Below are 16,776 nucleotides of genomic sequence, written 5' to 3'. Positions count from 1 at the left end.
ACTAGGGATGCAAATGTAGCCCACCGAAATTGATTTAAATATCCCGCGCTTCATTAGCATAAACTCGCCCACGCACTATTCTGCTCACTAGCTGATTCGAACCAGGAAGTGTACTCCAGGACACATTAGTTCGAATAAAAAATGAAGAGTAATGTTAGTTCAAACCAAAGGGTTTGATTCAAACTAACACGTCCTGGAGCGCACTTTCTGGTTCGAATCAGCTGGTGAGCGGAATAGTGCGTGGGCGAGATTATGGTAATGAAGTGCGGGATATTTAAATCCCGACTTCATTATCAATTTCGGTCGGCTACATTTGCATCCCTAGTTTGAACTAGGGAGCAAGTGTAGACGTACCCTTAGTTCAGTCTGTGAAAAACATTAAAATTATCATCTTCCAGCCACAACTGATGTGTGTGTTCCTTGCAAGTATGTGGAAAAGAGAGGGTACTACTAATGTACCTGAAGCATCTACATCAGAGTCCTTGTTGTCAAAATTTGTTTGTAAGTAGAACACTGAGAGTTACGACTGGTGGCTGTAAACAAACTTTATGGGACTGCAGGAAACTTGGCTATTCCCATGAAAAGTGGACATTTGGCTAACTACAATCATTCCAGACAACGGATGTTTCTGGACCAGAGTGTTCTGGACTAGAGAAGTTCAACCTGTACTATCGAGACAACTATGAATGCTAGTCTCAGTTAGCCTGATGTTCATGGACATCCCTCTGGAAGGTATCCATGTACCTATCCCTATTCTGACTGAAGTCCATGAGAGTTTCAGCTGTTGTTGGTAGGAGCAGGAAGAGGGTATATATGGATGGGATATGAGCCTATTCTCATTAGGCCTGCTTCTGCATTCCTTTAGTATCCAAAATTTATTCAAATGAATGAGAATAATCGAAACCAAAGAATGAAGGATTGGCCCTGTATTTACGATCTAGTTGTGCATGGGTCCATCACTTGAAGAAAACTATATCTGCATGCAGTGTCTTTCAACACACTGTAATAATTATATGGGTTTTTTTGTATTGTTATATTTTACAGGTCAAGCAGGTATTGACCCAGAAGAAGTTGCTAATAACATGATGGATGCTATAGTTGAATTTGCAAGTGATCAATCAGTTCAGTCTGTGAAACACATTAAAATTATCATCTTCCAGCCACAACTGATGAGTGTGTTCCTTGCAAGTATGCGGAAAAGAGAGGGTACTACTAATGTACCTGAAGCATCTACATCAGAGTCCTTGTTGTCAAAATTTGTTTGTAAGTAGAGGTCTTGTTCATTTCTAAGTAGAGACCTACATAAGCTTGATTTTAACTTTTAGCAGCTAAGTAACTGCAAGTATGTATACTTCATTGCAGCATTCTTGGGCTTTGGAAAACGTACTACAGAAAAAAAGCAAGCAGTGGTTTTGCAGAAGAAAATTGAGCTAACCATTTTTCAGATTTGTGGTGAAAGCCAAAAAAATGTGAAAGACGCTGTATCCTGGATTAAAAACTTGATTTTAAAGGAACAGGATGAAAACATGATCTCAGATGAATGGATTTCAAGTTTTGATGAACGGCAATGTAAGGAACTGGCCGAACTCCAGAGGAAACTGCATATACTCATTCAGCTGGAATGCAAGGAGCTTGTGCCTTTCATTCGAATTTCTGGTGTTACCAAAGATGTCTTGCGTGCTAGCTTGGAAATTCAAGACATGATCAAAAGAGTTAGAGAGGTTCAAGAAGAACAATCCAAGGCAGAACTTCTCAGCAATCTAGTTGAGTGGCAATATTTCAAACATAACCAGTACCTGCCTTTTGACAAACTAACCAATCTACGCTTAGAGGATGCTTCAGTAGTAAACCAAAAAGAGATTGACATTACCTTTGAGAATAAACACTACAAAGTGAATGTGGTAAAAAAACGTGCTATAGATGACCAAGGGAAAGTGATGGCCATTCAACGAGTCTCAAAAGATGAAGGTGAATAAAAACTCTTTGGTGTTATTTAGGGCCGTGTTGTATCTAACCTACCATGGGTGAGCTGTGGGGGGAATGTACAAGGGACACAAAAAGTAGCAATTCCTTTGCACATCTGGAGTTCTGAGTAGCCAGCCATATACTGGAGAATTGGGAAAAGTGCTAGCGGGAGAGAGAACTCAGTGGTTTGAGCACTGGCCTGCTAAACCCAGGATTGTGAGTTGAGATGAGGATGATGAACTTCTTACACTTGGATTGTAAGAAATACAGAAAATAAATGTCTACAAAGAACACAACTAGGAACCTGGTGTGCTATGACCACCACATGTTGCATAGATCATAGTCACTGCATTCTTATCCTGAGATTGCCTCTTCAGTTGTATCCATCTGTTCTCGCATCTTAATTTGGATTATATCAATGCTTCTAGGCAGGAGCGATCTTTCTATTAAATATGTAGTGTGTGTAGCACAGTGGCATTGTAGCCTCTAAGTATTGTAGCATATATAATAAGGACATAGTCCTAAGGGGAGCTGTTCATCATCTGTCCCTACTAGTATAAATGTTCCTTTGTTTAAAGAATAGTATAATTACAGTTATGAAGGGTGATCATTGTTCTCTCAGAAGACTCTGGTTTGCTTTTCTTTTCTATTCTTGTTCCTCTTGGAGAGAGTTTCGGTTTTAATGTAATCTTTATCATTCCTGAAAAGACATGATTGAGGGGGATTTAAACAGAGGGATCTTTTGCCTTAAATGCAGGTCCGTTTCACACCAATTAACAATGCAGCTAAAATCTTAGCCTCTTTGACAAAAACAGAGAAAGGCAGCTGCAGTGGCGTTTGGGCTTTATATTTTGAGGGAAAGAGAAGCCATATTTAGTTTGATAAGGAAACCCCCTTCTTTTTCTCCCAGATGCCTGTTGACGCCAGGATTAATTGTGGCTGTCTCCCATTCCCCATCACTTCCAGAAACAGAGCCAAGAAAAGGGTGAAGGGGGTGGGCTATGTCTGTTTCCAAACCTTTCCATAGTCGACATTTCTGCTCACCCCATGTCATGAATTCATAAGGAGGGGTTGTGAAACGCTCTTCTTCAGCAATAAGTGCATTGCAGACTAGTTTAGTATTCCCTAATATAGATTAATCTAAGAGTGTGTCAAAATACAGTAGTCCTTATTCAGGTTTTACTCAGTCTATAGTCAGCTAAAATCATGTTTACTTTGATGGGAGCTTACCTATTTAAGGATTGTGTGGAAACTGAGCAATGGTATCAGTGTGGCCCTTTAATGTCCTTGGAATATGGATATGGTATTGACATTGCTATTAATTTTGATGCAGTCCTCACTTAGCTAAATTTCCAGTGAGTTTAATATGAGTTTGAGTCCCCAATCAGGCTGAGTAAAAACCTAAGGAGGGCCAAATCTGTAGGCCCTGTATTACTCTGAAGAGTAATATTTAGAGTTGGAAGACTGGGCTGCCGTCCTTAATTTGATCATTGTTCGGTCTGCACAATCTTTCTTTTCTTGATGTAATGAAAACATTAAATACAACAAACAAATTCCCTTGTAGTGTCTAGGCACTACCACAATACAAATATGGAAAAATATGACGATGACAAAGTGGAGTCTGGCTAAGAGTAAGCACTTTTTGAAATATCCCAAACCTCCGTTAAATGTATCTGATTAAGGGATGGAACAGATTGGGAGCAAAGTGGAAAATTCTGGATCATATTCTCCACTTTGGCTGAGCTGGGGTCAGTAGAAAACTTGGAGCCACCTTTACAGTTCCCTCAGTTCTGAGCCTCTTGATTCCAGTTCTAGCAGCTAGGGAACAAACCATCCTCACCCCTTTTCCTTTAGCCACCACTTGGCCCAGGGAGGCGTGTGGCACAGGAGAAGCTAAGGTATGTCTACACAGCAGGGCTTAAAGTGAAATAAATTGAGCTAGGTCAGTTGTGTAGCTTATTTTGAAATTGGGACTGTCTACACCGCACTTATTTCAAAATAGAGCACTCTTCCTTAGACTTCCCTTACTTCTTGTACAATGAGGGTTACAGGAGTCGGAGTAAGAAGTCCTCCAGCTTGACGCGGACTTTAAGTTATTGTGAAATAATGTTGCTGTGTAGATGCACCCCTGGTGGGCTACCTGTGAACCTTCATATAGGTTTATGGCCACTTTGAGCCACCAGAAGGGAAGAATATAGCCTGGGTGCATCAGTAAATCTGATCCAGAATCATAGAATAATAGGACTGGAAGGGACCTCAAGAGGTCATCAAGTCCAGCCCCCCGCCCTCAAGGCAGGACCAAGCTCCGTCTACACCATCCCTGACAGATGTCTATCTAACCTGTTCTTAAATATCTCCAGAGAGGGAGATTGCACCACCTCCCTTGGCAATTTATTCCAATATTTGACCACCCTGACAGTTAGGAATTTTTTCCTAATGTCCAATCTAAACCTCCCCTGCTGCACTTTAAGCCCATTACTCCTTGTCATGTCCTCAGAAACCAAGAGGAACAAATTTTCTCCTTCCTCCTTGTGACACCCTTTTAGATATTTGAAAACCGCTATCATGTCCCCCCTTAATCTTCTTTTTTCCAAACTAAACAAGCCCAGTTCATGAAGCCTGGCTTCATAGGTCATGTTCTCTAGACCTTTAATCATTCTTGTCGCTCTTCTCTGTACCCTTTCCAATTTCTCCACATCTTTCTTGAAATGTGGCGCCCAGAACTGGACACAGTACTCCAGCTGAGGCCTAACTAGTGCAGAGTAGAGCGGCAGAATGACTTCACGAGTTTTGCTTACAACACACCTGTTGATACAACCTAGAATCATATTTGCTTTTTTTGCAACAGCATCACACTGTTGACTCATATTTAACTTGTGATCCACTATGACCCCTAGATCCCTTTCCGCCATGCTCCTTCCTACACAGTCGCTTCCCATCTTGTATGTATGGAACTGATTGTTCCTTCCTAAGTGGAGCACTTTGCATGTTCTTGAAAAGAATGACATTAGTTAGGGATTGGATAATAAATGAGTGTTCTGTTTTCCGAAAGAGTTTGTAATATGGCACATGACTGCATAACCTGGGGAACCGAGTGTAAATAAGGTTAACACAATGTTTACTTTTCAGGAAATGTGTCAGTAGCTCTCCCTGCAGATTGGTGTGATATGAAAAAAGAACGTGTCAAAGTGGTGCTGCTACATCCAGAAATGAAAGAATATCAGGATGTTCAGACACAGTTTCAACAGACATGTGCAAATTTCAAAATTGAAAAGGTAAAATACTGGTTTCTGAGCCTATATATCTTGGTGACTGAAACTACTTTAGATAATAACGAAGGGTGCAAGAAGAGTTGGTTTAGATTTCTAAATTTGGACAATTCCTTGATAGGACAGGAATGGTTAATAGACGCTCTCATTTCAGATCAGAAGGGACCTTTGTGATCATCTAGTCTGAGCTTCTGTGTAACACAGGCCATAGAACTTCCCCAAAGCAATTAATTTTGAATAGAGTAGATCTTTTAGAAAGCATCCAACTTTGATTTCAAAATTGCCAGTGAGAGAGAGTCCACCCGTACAAGTGGTAAATTGTTCCATTTGTTAATTTCCCTCACTGTTACAAATGTATGCCTTCTTGCCCAGCTTTGAGCCGATAAAGCCGAGAATATCCTTTCCTAATCTGTCTTTATTTATAATATACATGTGGATTTTGATATTGCTTTGAACAAAGAAGCTCAAAAAGGAAGCTAAACTATCACATATGTAGCACCAGTTTTCAGAAGATTAGTAAAGTCAATCTGCTCAACCTTCCAGTGAGATTGCTTCTCGGAATAAGTCTAATCAGTGGTATGCTGAGAATAGTGGCTAGTTATGGAAAGTTATCCGTACTACCTTTCTTCCCCTATATCTGAGCACTGACACAACTTCACTGGGTTCAATGGAGCCAAGGTGATTTATGTCAGTTTATATCAGCTGAGTTTCTGGGTCTTCTTGAGAGGAAAGCCCATCAGTCCGTTAAAAGCTTTCAGATCATCTCGCCACCTTAGTGTCGTAAGTAAGAGGTGGTTGATGGCCCCGTCCCTGTTGAGTGTTTTTAGGGAATGGCCAGCACACCCCTTTCAGAAACTTTTACTGTTTGATGGAGATTTCCCCTAGAACCTCCACATTTCTGCTGAGATCTTCTAATGTGTAATTGGTGCAATCGCACTCACCGGTTGCTTTTCGTGACTAGTGGTACATCATTTACCTCAGCTTATTGGTTAATCGTCTAGTTGACTACTCCATGATATGCTTGTGGAGTATAGCAATGCATTGTTGTTAAATTTCTAGCAAGCTAGAAGCTAAAATAAGGAAGAGTTCAGGAGCACAGATCCGCCTTTCTCTGCTAAAAAGCAGTGGATGTGCTGTCCTTCCTTTTCATCCCCCCCTACATCCTCTTCATTTCTGGTCATCTGCTCTGTCCATGGGAAGCCCGGGTGCCCCCACAGGCAGGGGCTGCTCTGGCCAGGCTGCAAGGTCGGGGACTGTTCCCATGCCCCCTTTAATCATTTAACCAGTTAAACCTGTTTAAACGGTTGACCAATTAAATGGAATTTTGCTTCCCTGCTACTGCTTGTTCTTATGGGATAGTCTGTATATTTTTGATATCCTCCTAACCGGCTATAAAAAAAGACAAGTTACAGGAGCTCGGAAAGTGGAATACTTTGTCATATTGTGGGCCAGCTGCTGCTCTCAATGCCTATATCAATGTGCTTTAATTGAAGATGTTGGTCATTAGCAGTATCACGTCTCATTTGTTTAACGTTGTAGATAGAGAGCGTACCACATACCACATCCTTACTTAATAGCAACCCTGTCTATAAAAACTTAAACAACAACATATTTTAGTAGCACTTTAAAGACTAACAAAACATGTAGATGGTATCATGAGCTGTCATGGCTACCCCTCTGAAACCTGTCTATAAAGAAGCAGGTAACGGATTTCAAATATGACAGCACAAATAACAAGAGGCTTCAATTTCATGTAATACCGAGTGCTGTATTTATCATAATTAATCACCATCACACAATCAGTGCCAGCCACAAAATCAATTATACCCATGTCACTTTGGAGGCATTACACTGTTTAGTGGGGATTACTCTATTCAAGGGGAATATCACTATAAATAGTGTAGAAAGTCCCCCTTTATAATTAATCATCATGTTTTTCTGATTTGATGCCGTGAAGGGTATTAGACATGATCAATATTTCATTTTTCTAATGTTGTAGATTGAAAGGATACAAAATCCATACTACTGGCGGGCCTACCAAATAAAAAAGCAGGAGATGGATTCCAAAAATGGCCACACCAACAATGAGAAGCTTCTGTTTCATGGAACAACGAGTACCTCATTAACCGTTATTAATAACAAGGGATTTAATCGCAGTTACGCCGGAATCAATGGTAATGTGAAATGTACAGCTTGTTGTTTTCATGAGCCTGGGACAAAACAGGATGACAAGGTGTAAGGTTATCATGCTGCCTATATATTTGTCTCATGCACAATGATCGTACTGGTCCTGGAGACTATTCATTGCTGTATAAAGTTGTAATCCTTATGTGCCTCAACTGTTCTTTGGAAGCAGTAATACAGTAATGATTCTTAACATTTCTACACTTCCTTTCATCAGAAGATCTCAGAGCAAACACCTCGTAGTCTCCGAATATTTTCTTCTCCTTCCCCTGCCACGCTTCTTCCAGGGATCCTCACTTCCCCCCATTTTCTTCCTTCCTCAGTCCCAAGAGCCCTCATTCCCCAGATCTCTTGTCCAGTCTGACCCACAGGGCACAGGACCGCACCCACAAGTATCTGCTCCTTTTTGCTGTCTGAGATCCATGCCTCTCCTTCCCTCCCTCTCCGTACTTCATCCCCACAACCCCATTGGCCCTTACCTGCCTCACTGGTGCTTCGTGGGCTGCTGCTTCCTTCATGGCACCTCTTGTGATACTGGGCATAGATATTGCTGCCTCACGCCCCAGGGAACTGACTGGTGGGTATGGAAAGCTGTCAGTTTAAAGGAACCCCCTATTGTCTGGGCTGAGTTTTTCAGTGTTGCCTGCTAACTTGCTCCAGCTCTATGGCTTGCAGTTGCATTTTGCAGTCAGCTGCAATGGCAGCTAAGAAACCCAAGGACCACAGGCAGCATGCAGAACAACTGCAGCTAGCTAGTAAGCTGGTATGGCTAGGGGCCTAGCCAAAGTCTGGGCATGTCACTGTGAAGAGAGCAGGTTGAGGGGGATATATCCTCTTCGTATGGCTTAGTGTCACTTTGAGCAGTATGTTTAGGGGCCAAGAAAAGCTTTTTTTAGCCATCTCCAAAGTCAGTTGAGAGAGCCAGAAAACTGACTCTTGATCCACAGCAAATTATGATGAAAATGAGAAAAATAGATTTGTTCTCAGAGCTTAACTCCAGAAAAGTTCAACATTTTAGTGGGGGGAAAAAAAATCAAAACCTGAAATATTTTGGACAACAGAAATGTTTTGAATTGGAAATGCTGCTGCTGTGTCTTATGGGAGCAGCTGTTCAGATGCCCCATGTTTCATTCTTCCCCAAAGACGGAGATTCCCGGTCAGACTGCATCTCCCATGATTCATCAGTCGCCTTCTACAGAAGGGAGTTACATCGTGAGATATTCTGGTCACGGTGTGTCATGAGAGATGTAGTGTGGGGGGGGGCAGATCTTGGTACACAAAGGAGAATGAGGAAGGCAACAGTGGCAGCATATCCAAATCAAAATATTTAATTTTTGGCCCAAAATATTTCATTTTTCAGCCAAATGCCAAAAACTTTGTTTTTATGCATTTGGGGTTTTTTGACTTAAAAAAAAAATCAATTTTTTTCTGGCAGAATGTAACATTCTTTGTGAAAAAAAATCATTTGGTCAGAAGCCTTATTTTTTAATAAAAAATGGTTTTATGGAAATTTTCAACCAGGCCTACTGTCTAGGTACGATCCTGCAGTTCTTGTCTCTCTGTACTTGCTGTGCAAAAACAATCTACAGGCACAGTACAATTGCCTAAGTAGACTGGCATATAGGTATGTGTATGGCAGTCAGCTCCCAGTCTCTAGGATTATTAATAAATATGGTGTGAATTAGGGAGGTAAGAGTTTAACCGTTTAAACGGTTGCCTGATATGGGTTAAACTCTTGCCTCCCCATGTGTGCCTGCTCCCGGTCCCGCTCTTGGAGAGCTGGCTGCTGCTCCACACTGCAGGCTCTGCAGAATAAGCCTCTGCAGAGCCCAAAGCACAGCCATAACTGGCGCATGCTGGAAGCAGCCTGGTGGGACTCTGGCCCTCGTGGGGGCACTGGCCATGCCCCTATCCTGGCCAGTCTGACTCAGCCCAGGAAGGCTGACAGGGCTCTCCTCTACCCTAGCCATGCTGGATCAACTCAGGCCAGACAGGCGGTTAACCGGTTAAATGTTACAATTTTAACTGTGTAACAGTTTAACCAATTAAATGATTATTTACATCCCTAGTGTGAATCGTGTCACTACCTGTGGATACAAAATTGGTATCCTGATCTGCAAAAATGATCCACGGATATCCGCAGGGTACTACCTGTCACCAACACACAGTCCCAAGTCATTGTTCTGTGTGATAGGAGGACCTATGTGAATCAGAGGAAGGAAATGCTCCTTCTCCCCAAGTATCTTTTTTATGAACCCAAAAATGGAGTGTTGGGTAGAATAGCCCACCCCCTTATTATTTTGATCACCAATTACTTACTTACTGTTCTACATGTCAGTTTTGGTTTATTGATTTCTGATCCCACAATTATTTGCTGGGCAAGATCTTAATACAATCTTTGAATTATATATGAAGACCTTTTTGTTTCAACTAATTCAGTCTCTTTTTTTTTGTTCGTGCACCTTTAAATACTTTTCCCATCAATATTTATTATTAGAAGCTATTGTGACATTTTATGAAACTCCCCACTTTTTACAGATGAGCTCACAATTGGGGTATATTTCTAAATGTCGCATTTGTACAACATCACACACTGCAGTTTAAATAATTGATAGTTCTGCTGTATAGCTATAGATTAGGGGTGGGCAAGATACAGTTCGCGGGCCAAATCCAGCCTGCCAAGCCTTTCAGTCCAACGTGTGGTCTGCTTTGAACCTAGGGCTGTGGCAGGCACGGAGCCTGCCTGAGGATCCCATTGGTTTGCTGGCCAGGAGCTGCCTAGCCAAGCGTGTCTCATCCAGAGCCTGCACCTGGCACCCCACCCCTTCCCACACCCCAACTCTCTGCTCCAGGTTACCACCCCCTCAGATGTTCATTTTTTTTTATTCATGGCAAGGTTTGGCAAAGGTTGTATGTATCTTGGGTTATAGCAAAGTGAAGACAAATGATTGTTGGTCATAGAAAAATTCTTAAACTTTTCTCTTTCTGCTCACAGCTGCATGCTATGGGAATGGAACCTACTTTGCTGTCAATGCCAATTATTCTGCCCAAGATACCTACTCAAAACCAGATGGAAATGGGAAAAAATATATGTACCTGGCCCGAGTCCTAGTTGGAGAATATTGTGTTGGAAATACAGGACTAATTACACCACCACCAAAAAACAACACCGATCCTACGGATCAATTTGATAGTGTAACTGACAAGATAAACAATCCATCAATGTTTGTCATATTTAATGACATTCAGGCTTACCCAGAATATCTTATTACTTTCACTAAATAAGCATTCTTGGTTACACAGAAGGGATTTTTAATCTTTATGTTTAAGGTATTCATACAAAATAATAAGTTAAAGAGAGAAACATTGCAATGAAGGATAGTAAAACATAATAAAATGTTAGGGTTTTTTTAAAGTTTGATATGCCCAGTAAGTTAAATATAATTTTGTAATAGTCAAAACAAGAGAGCCTGCTTTTAAAAATATTTGCAACTACTAGAACAGTAATAACAATTTACGCTGCTTTAAGTTTTGAGTGCAGTTTTCCATCAAACTGCTCAATTGCATTGTATATCAACTAAATGAAAAAAATCTTGTATGGTATACAAACACAATTTAATTATTAGCCTTTCTTATGCAGAATTATGACTGTGCACAATTTATAATTCTGGAAGCCAGGCATTCAGTTCTTGAGGTTTTATATTTTACATCCAGAGTCTAACATTGTAAATCAAAGTACAAATAAACCTGGAATACTGGCATTTAATAAGAGAATGTCCTAAGCCTTATGATGCTAATATATTGAACACTTGTACTACAGAACAATTTTACTCTGTATCTTCATTCGAGCTGTCATCACATCCTATTAATAAGTGCTTGCAGTAAAACTAAGTTAGTTGCAATAAATGGATATTGCATGTTGTATGATACCTCTAAGAAAATGTTAGCAGTATTTTGTATTTGTTATAAATCTGTTACTGTTACCATCATTCAGCAACAAAATATGGAATGTGAAGATGTTAGGTTTTGGATTTGTAAAACAACTTTACTCAGAGGATTTTTCCACTTGTACAGACAAGTGGTTTTCAGCCCTGTGATCCATATGGCCCTGGCTGACTGTAGCCTGTGTCTTTGGAAGTCTTAGACATCTTGCTCCCCTTGGCTGCAAAGGGTGAACTGGAGTCAGGAGGCTCCGTGGCCACAGTGCTGGTAAGTGGCGACTCAGATGTGTTTATTTAACAGATTTCTCCAAGTAATTTTGCAGACCACTTTGAGAAACATTGATTTATAGGAAAAAAAACAACAAATGGTCTGGTAGCACTTTATAGACTAACAAAACATGTAGATAGCATCTGATGAAGTGGGCTGTGCCCCTGAAAGCTCATGATACCATCTACATGTTTTGTTAGTTTATAAAGTGCTACCCGATCATTTGTTGTTGTTTTTTCCTGTAACAGACTAACTTGGCTCCCGCCCCCCCCCCTCCCCCCCGAAGCTACTGATTTACAGGAAAGTCTTTTGAAAATAATCACAGTGGAATTGGAAGCAAAGGAATGAAAGAGGATAAGTGCTGGGGAGGAAGATTGGAAGTCAGTGTCATGGGTGAGAGGAAGGGATATAGAAGTGTGTGGAACAGGAGTCAGCACCCTTTCAGAAGTGGTGTGCTAAGATTTAACTTACTCGCTTCTGTTTACAGGTCAGCATGCTGGTGATGCTTTTTAAAGTCAAATTAATAGTCCTTACACTAGCTTCACTAATAAATTAAGATGCAGATCTTACCAGTTAGTGTGATCCTTGGTTTTACTTTGCCTTGTAGTGTTCACCGATCTCAGGCTTGTAGTATGATACTTAAGCAGGACACGATCCTCTGAGTTAGGTTTTGTCAACTTACAGCATATGCCAGAGCGGCTGCCCAACTCGCCGCCACTCTCCGTTTCCGGCCCCTCCCCCATGTGGCCATGGGCTCGTCCCTGTCTACCTGCCCGCAGCGCCAAGCCCCAGCACCTCACTTCCTGTGGCTTCCACACAACCCTAACAGCAGCCTGCCCATCGCTTCAGACGTCCCCCCTCCCACCAGCAGCAACCTGCCCACCCATAGCTTCAAACCCTTCCCCTAGCAGCAGCCAGCCTGGGGCTTCAAAAACTCTCCCACCCCTGGCAGCAGCCTGCCCATGACTTCAACCCCTTGGCAGCAACCTGCCCAGCCGTGGCTGCAATACCCTGGCAGCAATCAACCCAGCTGTGGCAGCAACCCTCCCATCCACCGCATGTTCTAGGGCTCAAATGCCAGTGGCAACTGCCCCACATGCAACCTCAGCCCCAGCAACAGTTAACCCCCAATGTGGCCGTGGCCACCTAAACAGCCAACCCCCAATGCAGTCCCGGGCCTGTCCCAGTCCCCAACCCACCCGCCTGCAGCTTCAATGCTTTTCAGTTCCCAATCCACCCTCCCGCAGTATCAATGTGCCCCTGGCAGCAGCCCACCCACCCACAGCTTCAGCACGCCATGGAAGCAATCTGCCCCCCCACCACCACATGTTCTAGGCCCAAACTGCCAGCAACAGCCATCCCACAATGTGGCCTCAGCCCCAACGGGCCACCAACATGGCCATGGCTGCCAGAGCAGAAGCCCAAGCAGTCACCCTCGAATTCGGCTCCGGGCCTGACTCAGTCCCCAACCCACTCACGGCTTCAACACATCTTTTGCAGCAATGCACCCACCTGCAGCTTCAATGCCCCCCAGTCCTCAACCAGTCTTTCCCTCCAACAAGGCCCTGCACCCACCGTTGCCAGTGGGTGCAGCCATGCCACTCACCGTCCAGGAGCAGGAGGAAAGCGAGTGCTGCTGCAGAGGTGAGTGGGCTTAGAGTAGAATTTTTTGTACATCACCGTGTAGATGTACACATTAAGGGAAGAGTGTCACAGGCTCCTGGCTGCATGGGGGGAGGAGGGGAAAGGCAGAGCTCCCACCTCATGTACTGCTTGTGGCATGTATGTCATAGATTGCTGACCCTGGTGTGGAAGTTTGCCTGGGACAGGGAGAGTTGCCAGGCAGCTAGCTCTGCTAATCAGCATTTGAATCTCTCTTGGGTGAGCACCCAAGCACTCAGCTCACAGGGAACTCTTAATATGCATTTCACACTTCAGGATCAGCTACTAGAAGTGGGCTTCATCCTCCCTGATTGGATTCACCTCGTTATCTTTAGCCTGATTCTGGCCTACATATTTATACCTGCCTCTGGAAATTTTTACTACATGCATCTGATGAAGTGGGTCTTTGCCCACGATAGCTTATGCTCCAACACTTATTAGTCTATAAGGTGCCACAGAACTCCTCGCCGCTTAATATGCATGTTTTAAATCATTGGCTTGTTTTGCAATGTTTTCATGTGTACAGCTACAGGGAAGTAATCTACTAAACGCCTAACCACCCACATTTTCTACCTATGTCTAATAGGCCCAAATAAGCAAAAGACTACACTCTTAGAGTATGTCTAGACTGCAGCGCTATTTTGCGATATGTCTAGTATCCTGAAATAGCATTTTCTACATTGTTACAGCACGCCTATTATTTCAAAATGTAATGGAAATAATAGGCATGCTATTCTGACATCCCTGTAAACCTCGTTCCAAAAAGATTAGGGGACTTGTCAGAATAGTGGTCTATTTCAAAATTTGGCACTGAGGAGACAGCGCCATATTTCAAAATAGACTATCTTGAAATAAGCTACGCAATTTGTGTATTTTTTATGTAGCCTGTTGTAAAATTAGGCAGCTATCTGGATTATCTGATGTATTTACTCTCTGGAAGACCTCTGCATACCCACAATGGTACACGTATCCCTGGTTGAGAATCACTGATTTAGGGGTGGTGAACCTTTTTCTGGGTCGGGGCCACTGGCCTACAGAAAAATTAGTTGGGGGTCACACACAAATGAGAAACAAAACAAAACAAACCCACACTGTTGTGATCCCTGACTGAGAAGGAGAAAGACACTTTCAGAGGTTGGCTGGGCTCCCAGTTTTATAGCAGTTTTATATCTCACATGCACTTCCCACCAGAGGGCTGCTCCCAGCAGGAGGCCTAAAAGTGTCAATTATAGATAAGAAGCTTCATAAAGACAAACTCTCCTCTTAGTCACAGTGAGAAGGAAGTGATGGGATATTCCAGGGTGTGTATTAGAAATTCCCCTGCTGATGTGTTTATTGGGTGTGGTTCCCTGTCCCATGTAGTGGCATTTAAACCACTTACAGGGAAAGAAATAGAATGAGTTTGCTCTATGGCACTGGTTCTCAAATTTTTTGTCCTGTGACCAACCTGGATCAATGTAAACTTTTCAGCAGACTTACAATTGCTAATACATAACATAATTATGCCCAAGCCATTTTGCTTGTGTTTCAGCTGGGGAGAACAGTTTAATTTAAATTATTAAATAGATTAAGTGTTTTAACTTTGTCCTGTTAGTTTATCGAACTTCATTTTAAATAAAGAATTCATGTCCAATGCAAAAGTTTTCAATGTTTTCTTTCTTTATGGCAGGGGTAGGGAACCTTTTTTGAGTCAGAGGTCACTGACCCACAGAAAATCAGTTGGGAACCACACAAGTGAAAAGCAAAAAATCTCCAAAAAACCCCAGCCCTCCCTGATGTGGCCCCCAACTGATACTCCTCAGGTGCTCCAGCTCCATAGGGTGAAGGGAAGGGACAGGGAGGACTGAGGTTCAGGGCTTCCCATAGGCCCGATTTACTTTTCTAGGCTTCAGAAGTTAGTAGATTTTATGGACCCCCTTAGACTCTGGGGTGGGGACAAAAATGAGAGGTTCAATGTATGGGACAGGGCTGCCAGTGAGTGGGATAGGGATGGGGTACCAGATCTGGGAGGGAGGTGGGATGCAGAAGGGGGATAGGTTGCAAGGTCTGAGTGGGAGGTAGGATGCAGAAGCAGGCTGGGAATAGGGTGTCTGGCCAGGTGGAGGGAGCAGGAACACGGGAGGGTGCAAGCCTTGCACGGCAGAAGAACATAAAAGATGGGCACAATATCACACCAGATTACTGAGTAACCAGCTGTGTGCTCTCCACACTTATTCTCTCCTTGCTTTGTACAGTATCCTGACTGGATTATGCTGTGTAAACAAGAGTACCAAAACAGTGGCAGCCAGGGCTGGACTAACCAAGGGACACTGTGCACCGTGCAAAGCTGCATTTCTTGGCCACTGTGATATACACCAGTGCCTCACTCTCTTGTATAGAAATGTAGCCCTGTTAGTCTGGTGTAGCTGAAACAAAATACAGGACTATGTAGCACTTTAAAGACTAACAAGATGGTTTATTAGATGATGAGCTTTCGTGGGCCAGACCCACTTGATCTGAGGAAGTGGGTCTGGCCCACGAAAGCTCATCATCTAATAAACCATCTTGTTAGTCTTTAAAGTGCTACATTGTCCTGTATTTTGTTTCACTCTCTCGTGACTTCGCCATACTCTCAAGGCCATTCTGTGGCCGACAGTGCATCACTCAGGCACATAGTTTCTACTCAAAAACACATAGTACCAGGACCCCACGAGGGGTGTGTGGGGGGGGGGATATGTCTGGTGGAGGGGGATGGGAAGTGACAGCCAGGCGGGGGAGAAGCGCTGGCAGGAGGTTTGGGTAGGGCGGTGGAGGGAGGGGACTTGCCTGCCAGGGGTTGGATGTGAGAGCAGAAGCAGAGGGAGACTTGGCTTCCCTGGGGAGGGGCTGGATCCCCGGCTCTGCCTCCCGCCCTCCCTGCAGCCCTGCCCCAAGTTAGGAAGGGAAAAGAAACTCGGGGGGAGGAGACTCTCCTGAAATGAAAGTGAAACTGGCTCTGCAAGACTGTGACCAGCCCCGGCTGCTCAGCACTCGCCGGCCATGGCGGGGGCGGCACCGTGCCCCTTCCCCGTGCGGGTGGAGGCGGACTGGGGGGGCCCGGGGCTCCCCAAGAGCCTGCGGAAGAAACTCCTGTGCTACTTCCAGAGCGCGAAGCGATCCGGAGGGGGCGAGTGCGAGATCCAGGAGCGGCCCGGCCAGGTCCTGGTTTGCTTCGCCCAGCAGGAAGGTAGGAGCGGCGGCTGGGGGGGGGGGTCGTTTTGCTGGAGTTTGGGCCACAAACGCCTGATCCGAACATGTGTGTCCGGAACCTGGGGGGGGGGTCCCGCAGGGCAAGAGAGTCTCTGGCTCAGGCCCCTCCCTCGCCCCAGGGACTGCCTCTGAAATGTGCCCCCCCAGTCTCATCTCGCCCGGGAGCCAGCGCCGCCGTCCCCGTGTTAGGAGCGGGGCGCTGGCCCGGCCTTTGGCAGAGATGGGCGTAGGAAGGGCCAGACTGGGTCAGCCCAAGGGT

At 43.9% G+C, this 16,776-nt stretch overlaps 2 protein-coding genes across 2 annotated transcripts in view; both read left to right on the top strand.

Annotated features, from left to right (window-relative positions):
• Positions 1 to 14,952, top strand: part of LOC102456104 (protein mono-ADP-ribosyltransferase PARP14) — a 53,310-nt gene extending 38,358 nt beyond the window's left edge. Inside the window, exons 15-19 of the mRNA XM_006137650.4 lie at positions 1,045 to 1,263; positions 1,363 to 1,968; positions 5,095 to 5,240; positions 7,234 to 7,408; positions 10,414 to 14,952. Of these exons, the coding sequence (XP_006137712.2) occupies positions 1,045 to 1,263; positions 1,363 to 1,968; positions 5,095 to 5,240; positions 7,234 to 7,408; positions 10,414 to 10,703 (1,436 nt within the window). The 3' untranslated portion in view covers positions 10,704 to 14,952. The remainder of the gene's footprint in view (positions 1 to 1,044; positions 1,264 to 1,362; positions 1,969 to 5,094; positions 5,241 to 7,233; positions 7,409 to 10,413) is intronic.
• Positions 14,953 to 16,239: 1,287 nt separating this feature from the next.
• Positions 16,240 to 16,776, top strand: part of PARP14 (poly(ADP-ribose) polymerase family member 14) — a 30,241-nt gene continuing 29,704 nt past the window's right edge. Inside the window, exon 1 of the mRNA XM_075933190.1 lies at positions 16,240 to 16,494. Within this exon, the coding sequence (XP_075789305.1) occupies positions 16,308 to 16,494 (187 nt within the window). The 5' untranslated portion in view covers positions 16,240 to 16,307. The remainder of the gene's footprint in view (positions 16,495 to 16,776) is intronic.

Source organism: Pelodiscus sinensis, chromosome 7 (genome assembly GCF_049634645.1).
Source record: "Pelodiscus sinensis isolate JC-2024 chromosome 7, ASM4963464v1, whole genome shotgun sequence".
Classification (NCBI taxonomy): Eukaryota; Metazoa; Chordata; order Testudines; family Trionychidae; genus Pelodiscus; species Pelodiscus sinensis.
This window is presented reverse-complemented; position numbering and strand designations above follow the sequence as displayed.